The following is a 7,694-nucleotide window of genomic DNA, read 5'->3' as shown; positions in this document are numbered from 1 at the left end:
GTAATTTCGTTGTCATATACTACTATTACATTAGCTTTATTGACCATTGTGAGATAAATTAAGAAAATATAAAAAGTTTATATTCTACTCCCTCAGTCCCATAATAATTATCACTCTTTTCCATTTTGGTCCATCCCACAATAATTGTCATACTCCATTTTTACCATAAATGATAATTAGGTCTCACATTCCACTAACTCACTTCTCTCACATTTTATTATAAAACCAATATAAAAAAGTGAGTTTCACATTCCACTAACTTTTCCAACTAACTTTTTTTTATATCTCTTAAAACCCGTGCTCACGATAAAAGTGACAATTATTGTGGGACGAGGGAGTAGTAATTTCTAAAGTTATAAAGTTTTTAAAAAATGAATGAAAACTAAATGATATGCTATACTCCAATAATTACTACTCCCTCCGTCCCATACAAATAAGTCATTTAGGATTAACAGGTTTTAAAGCATAATAGGTAAAGTAAGATAGAAGGGAAAAAAGTAGTTGAAATTGTGTAGTGGATGGTGAGACCCATAAATAATAAAATAAAAGAGAAGAGGAAAATGTTGACATAAATAAATATGGATTATTTCTATGGAAAAGACATAAAAAGAAATATGACATATTTCTATATGGACGGAGGAGTATTTATTTTTAAGTTAACAACGAGCTAACTGAAAGTATTGGTAGTTGTTGAAATCCAAATGATGGCAAGGCCTCACGGGCCACAGCAGCCAAATTGAATCAGACACTCCATCGTCTTATCATAAGTGCATTATTTTTTTCCTTATTTTACATTTTCTTCATTATAACTATTTTAGATTATTATTTTCAAAACGGATATAATAAAAAATTATTAATTATAAATTAACATCTGTGTTATTTAAAATATTATTTTATATTTCTCTTGTTTTCATTTCTTTTTATTTTTCTTAAATGACTAATTATACATTAAAATATTTATCGTTTCAAAAGTTTTAAATTATTTTTCAAAGAGAAAGGTTGAGCCAAATTTAATGTTTAACTTTTCCAATTTCAATCTAAATACATTACTAACAAATCTATCATAATCTAAAGTGTCAGTTTAATGAAAAGACATATTTGCCTTTTTGGCGGGAAAATGCAAAGCTATTTTGTTTACCATTTTGGTCATTTAAAAAATGACAACATTGGACAGAAAAGAGGCGGATATTATTGGACAAAAAATTGGTCTAATGAAACACTAGCTTCTCAAACAAGATAAAACACCTATAAATACGCACACATTTAATTGAATCTGCATTATTATTGATTAATCAACCCGGCGACGGCTGAAAGACAGCAGCAATGGCGACTGAAACGACGGGGAGCAGGACTGCCTCCCCGCTGGCTTCGGCAGCGGCTCGACGAGACCGTTGGAGAGGGGACAACGCCGACGGAGGCGATTGCTGCCTCGACGCGACGCTGAGGCTACCGTAGGCGGCGAGGTCGCGACCACTGAGGCGACATCTCAGCCTCATCGGCGACTCGGCCGCGAAAGGAAGAGGAACGCCGCTGCCTCAATAAGCCATACCCTGGTTTTTCCGTTCTAGGACGGAGAAGGCGAGGGATCGACGGACGATTGGCGTTGATTCGCCGGAGACGACGGAGGCAAATGGCGGCGGAAAAACGGAAAAAATCGGAGAGAGATTGAGAGAGGGAAACGTCGCCGGTGCATAACCACGGCAGCACCAGCCGAACGCGAGCAAGGATTCGCCGCGACGGGAGAGAGGGCGAGACTAGGGTTGATGATTTGGGGAAGTATGGAGAGAAGAAATGAGGGCGGAGAGAGAGGAAGCAGCGACAGATGGCATGGGAGTATATTTGTTTTGGGCCTCTACGTGTTAATTAAATTGGGCCACTGAATGTTAATTGATTTAGGCCATTAAAACTTTATTTTTGGACTATGAATTTTAAATTGGGTGTTACGTATATATCATTATATTTATGTTTTAAAAATTAGGTTTTAATTTTGAACTATTAATTTATTGGACTTTGTATAAATATTTTTTAATTTAAATTCATCTTTGTAATTAAGTTTATGTAGTGTTATTTTGCCTTTTATTTGAATTAAAATTGGAATTGTGCTAAAGAGTTTAAAATTGGAATTGTGCTAAAGAGTTTAATTTGTCTTCTATTTGGGTTAAAATTAAAATTTTATTCATCATTGTAATAATTTCTTCTCTGAATTAATCTATAAACTAAATGGCAACACAAATATATAATTTAAATTTCATGCTATATTTATTTAATTAAAATATTTAATATTTCATCCTCATAAAAATAAAGACATTTTTTATATTCGATTCAATTGAATGACCGAAAGTTTTAATTATTCTTGAGTTTAACTGAATATTAAAATAATACTACTATTTTTATACGAAGTTGTAGTATGTCATTGAAGTGTGATTGCTCTATATGTATTATATAATTTCAAAGTGTTTTAGTTAATATGTATTTTAAAATTCATAGTTAATTAATTAAAATATTTTTTGAATTATCTAATATGAGTATACTGTTATTGTACGTTTCTTATTCCAATTTCTACTCTTTGATCTTTACTCACACATATTTTCTTTATTTGTATATTTATTCTAATTAACTTATATTCTTTGATCCTTAGTTACCCATATTCTTTTTGTAATTAATTTTATTGTTTTTACTCCACTTGGATCATAAATTAAAATTGTATATAAATAATACATTCATTAAGGAGTAGTACATTTTTTTAAAAATCTTCACATTGCTTTGAGTTCTTCTTTTCTATATTTTTATTATATTTTGTATTCATTATTTGAAACTCTTATGTCCCGTGCGGAGGTTAATACTAGTTTAAATTTACGCTACAGTATCCTAGAGAAACGTTCGTTAACACAGAACAGTTACACAAGCCAGCGACACCTCGCCGTAGAAACCCTCACCTATCGCCACCACCGCCGGCAAGGCCTTCGATCATAAGCAGAACTAAGCTCAAGCTATGACCTCGATCAATAGAACCCTAGGACTTCTGTACCAGCTCTCCTCGCTGTTTCATCTTTGTTATTCATTATAGTCAATTATTTAATTCAAGGGTTATGTGCCTATTTCTAGAATGCTGCTTAGAGGAATATACGCCTTATGCTTAGATCAATAATCAACTTTGGTAATTTGAATGGATGTCTCATGGATTCTAATTTTACAGTGTACATTTAAGTTTGTTGCGTTACGGATTATACTTAAATTCTCGTTGTTTATATTGTCATAATGGAATAATTTTGAATTGGAGCTGGGCATATGTGGAAAATCTGTAACACAATGGAGGTCCTATAGTAAGGTTGAAAAAAAGTCTATTTTTGATATCTTCTTTATTAATAATGCAACACATGAATGTAGATCTATTTTGTTGATGATTGATTGAATCCAGATGAGTTAACACATGATGTTTTGAATGGCTGCATTGCCCATAATCAGGTATCTAAAGGGAAGACAGATAACCTTCAACGTTATGACTTTTATGTTTACTGAGGTTGCACTAATGCTTGTTTACAAGAATATTGGCTCTTATGTTTGATTTATGGAAACTGTAATCTCATGCATTAAGAATTAGTTCTATAAAGTGACACTAACTTTGACCAAAGTTTATGACTGCAGGTGAATATACATATCCAGTTTTAGTCACCAGTTCAATCCCCAATAACCTAAATGACTTTAGTCTATGTTTTTGTTTATGAATGCATGTGCACAGTTGCCTCGTTCAAGCGTTTATAGTTGTTGGTTAACTTTATGTCTCTGACTTCCGAATTCCGAGCATACAAAGGATTTCAAAATGTTGCCTTTGCAGTATATGTGAATCTGAGGTTTCAGATTATTTTAGTCCCTTTTAGTTCTAAACTTTGCTCATGTACTTGGATTGATGAAGTGTGGAACTGGAAGTTTTCCTAATTTTTAAGGTAATAATGCTAGAAGTTACCTAATATTTTCTTACTTTTCTGAAATAACAAGGATAAGTTGACATTTCTTTTATTTCTGTTTTATCTGGAGAAATTTCGTGAGATTTATCAAAATGGAGACAAGGATAATAGTTGAAAGGATCTTTGTATGATATGATAAATTGATGACAGAGCTTTTGTAATATTTCAGCACTTCTCATCTGCATTTGTTAGGTTCCAATATGTTCTGCGTCAGTTGGAGAAGGTTTTTCCATCTTACCATCTTATATCTGAATTGATTAGTTGAATGCTTTTATTTTGATCTTTTTGTTTTTTAATAAGATATTATACGTGCACTGACTAAGGAAATAGATAAGGTATTTCTTGATGATGATGAAGCTTACTCGGAGATACGTTTTGCATCTGCAGCAGTGAGTTGTTTAGTTAACATTTCTGCGCACGATTCCCCCATGTTTGTTAAGTTTTTCAGTTTTCTTAAAAAGCTCTTTAACTTTTATTAGTATATGAATTAGTATATAGATTTTATCATGATTGAGCTATGGGCATGTATGCACAGACTTTTGAATACTGTATTAAACATCTTGAATCTACCTTCAAACTATTTCACAGATAGAAAAACTATTTCAATAATGTGTCAGTAAGATTGCTATTGGAATCCCAAAGTTAAATTTTGACATTTGAAATTGCCAAGTAAAATGCAAAAGCTTCTTTTTTTTTTTCTGTGTTCGACAGAAATAAAAAACTCTTCTATGTTAGTACATAACTTGAGTGCTCCATCTGAATAGTAATTTTCTTATGATAATATTTTGTTAACAGTTGGTAAGCTTCAGGGTTGATCCAATCCACAGTCAGATACTTATATAAGGTGGATAGAAATCACAATTATAGAGGACCAGATGTTTGAAAATTTGGAAAACTTTCTCAATCATCCACTGTGTTGTTTACTTCTTTGTAATATGAGCAGAGTAACTGAGTAACCAAAACTTTTAGATTGAAGGACCAATTATCTGCTTCCTACTGCTCGTGCAAGCTCATTTAATTTTTCCGTAACCTCAATGAAAATGTGTAGTTTTAGTACTAATTCCTGGAAGAATTTCAATTAACAAATTGCACTCTGATGGTTGGGGTCTGAAATCTCACCATGTTACAATCGATATAATCGATATGCCACTAAGCAAAAGGTTTGGTAAGTGTTTGCTGGAACAGATTTTCTTGCTCTGTGAATATCTAAGCCTCATTTATGGCTGTCCTATATTTTTCAATACTACATTGCAGCATGTGTTTCTACCTGGTAGCATATGTTTACTTTTTCCCTTTGGACTTGCTGCTTTTTTTACTTAAGGAACAGAATGTCATATTTTAAATGCAACACGAGGCTAATCCTGGATTCTGCCTTATGATCATGAAAATCCATCTGACATGGCTTTACTTTTTACAGGGTGATTACAGCAAACATAAATTAAAATTGGAAGAAGTATGCAGTATGAGTTTACATAACCTACTTCATAATACTCTGCTCCCTAATCGATCACACACGTATCTTCACTCGAACTAGAAGTCCCACCACTGTGCACCACCTCCAGTATTATAAAGAAAATTACAAGATTCTAAGCTATAACCGTCTTCAGGCGATGGTAAGGAACTTTCAGCAATCTGAGCCATATACAGAACATCAGCATCTGCCTCTTCCTCCAGGTAATCTACTCTTCCTTTCAGTTCGCCACATAGCTCATTGCCGTTGATGTCTAGTAGTAATCTTGGGATCTCAGAAGCTGTCAATTTGAATGTATTCTTGTCATTTTCCTCACAATCAGCCTTCTTTCTGAGTATCTGCACCTGTGAATTGCGAAAAGCTTAGTGTTTACTTGAACTAGCTTAGACTCATATCATATCACAGTTATTTATTTACTTTGGAGCTGATAGATTAGACTGAGAATACATAACGGTTAAAGGATTAGTCGATAAAGAAAGCTAGCACCTGAACCTGATCATCAATCTAATCTAAGCCATAACCCCTGTAGTAAATTAAAATGAGTAGTACATATGAAGCAAGGACTAGAATCCTTATACCTGGATAAGCAATGTTTGATTCTCTTTCCTCAATGCCTCAAACTGTAGAGCTAAGTGATCGTAGTTGGACTTAAGCACACTGTATTCCTGCTCGATTTGCTTGGACTTTGATCTAGCCCTCTTGTTCTGGAACCATATCGCGATCTGTTGCAGCTGCAGCCCAAGCTTGTTAACTAGGTGATGCTTCAGGCGTAGCTCTGGTCTAGCCTCCGTCTTGAATGTCATCTCCAGTGACTTGATTTGGTCATCGCTGAATCTTTTTTTCCTACTGTTTCTGAAGCTCTTTTTAACATTGATAGACATGCTTTCCACAGTTTTAGGACGTTGGGAAGGCTTAGTTTGTTGTCACTCATTTATTTGGCTCTGTGGAAGCGTCTTTACGTCAAATAAAATTAAACGTGTATATCTTGATTTCTGGTGGGCCACTAGAACTTGTTATAACATACCAGGTGTCAGCTCTGTATATTAGTCTATTTTTCATGGTCGATGTTTTAAGCTATACTTATTCAACTATAATTATAATTGAGTTGTGGCAGATGTAATAAGAAATAGGAGAAAAATAAATCTTCACAGAAGATTTCCTTGGCTAAAACATCCTAAAATAATGAATCTTAATGATACTAAAGATTAGGAGATAGAGAGGATATATAGGAAATGGGAGTTGGGTGAAAGCGACTGGAATTAAGTTTGAAGATAAGGGTGATCTTGATTCTGGCTGGAGATGGGAAAGAAAATAAGTGTCGATGTGAAGATGAGAAAGAAAGAAGAGTAGATTTCACACTCGGCGGTTGACACGTCGTATTGAGTAGTAATTACTAGTTATAATAAGACAATATTAGCCCTTTGTTGTCCTCGGAATATATACATATATCATCATGCTAGTGACTGATCACGCAAATTATTTATAGGCTATGTTTATATGATGACGTGGGTAGAGAATTGTGATCAATGTCGAACCAATCTTAAAGATCGAACTAGAGATTAAATATTGTCCATCCATTTTCTTAATCTTGTGGTTAGGATTAATTTACCATTATTTCAATATTTTATTCCAAAAAAATTGCTAAAGGGTATTTTGGGAAGTCAGTTTATTGATAATCATTAAATACATGATTCTTTCTTTCTCTCAATTCGTCGATCGCGGATCTCAAACAATCACAATCTCCTTCAATCTTCATCGACCTTCCTCCTGTAATCTCCTTCAATCTTCATTGATCTCTATCGCCGGACAATTCTGCTGCCTCAATTCACGATCGTTTTGCAATTGCGTCAGTTCACGGTCTGCATCGCCGAACAATCGCGATCTGTATCAAATCCGCGATCTGCCTCAATTTCGTATCCTCTGAATCTCATCCATGGAGAATTCCACACTTGAAAATCATCAACATCTTGATGCACTAGGAACGACACCGACAAATTCTGCGGTTGAAGATAGATCTACATCGACCAATGATGAAGAATGTAGTATTGGATCAATTATGGATGATCTACAAAATCAAGGAAGCACTCTTTTTTATACAGATTCAGGTTCAGGTTCAGATTCAAAGCTAGAAGGAGAAAATAACATAGTTGAAGGAAAAACAAGTGATGAGGCTGGTTGTTCTGTTCTGTTCCAGTATTTCCGTTCCAACATTTATTACTTCATTCGGATATGTTCTGTTCTTCATTATTTCAGTTCTG

General features: G+C 34.1%; 1 protein-coding gene across 1 annotated transcript; it reads right to left on the bottom strand.

Moving 5' to 3' along the window:
- Nucleotides 1-5,281: 5,281 nt before the first annotated feature.
- On the bottom strand, nt 5,282-7,694 carry LOC121767498 (homeobox-leucine zipper protein ATHB-12-like). The gene is made up of 2 exons (XM_042163779.1): nt 6,015-7,694; nt 5,282-5,780 (listed from the first exon to the last, which is right to left on the bottom strand). Exons 1-2 carry the CDS (start codon nt 6,315-6,317, stop codon nt 5,496-5,498), a joined length of 588 nt encoding a protein of 195 aa, XP_042019713.1. The 5' UTR covers nt 6,318-7,694; the 3' UTR covers nt 5,282-5,495.

Source organism: Salvia splendens, chromosome 15 (assembly GCF_004379255.2).
Source record: "Salvia splendens isolate huo1 chromosome 15, SspV2, whole genome shotgun sequence".
In the NCBI taxonomy this organism is placed as follows: Eukaryota; Viridiplantae; Streptophyta; class Magnoliopsida; order Lamiales; family Lamiaceae; genus Salvia; species Salvia splendens.
Note: the sequence above shows the minus strand (reverse complement) of the source record. Positions and strands in the feature narration are given on the sequence as shown.

What these genes read in the sequence shown, in the direction of transcription:
- LOC121767498 (XM_042163779.1), bottom strand. Translation starts at nt 6,317, where the DNA reads ATGTCTATCAATGTTAAAAAGAGCTTCAGAAACAGTAGGAAAAAAAGA. An exon ending in ATCAAACATTGCTTATCCAG is followed by an intron (nt 5,781 to 6,014) that starts GTATAAGGATTC and finishes CGCAATTCACAG; the next exon opens with GTGCAGATACTCAGAAAGAA.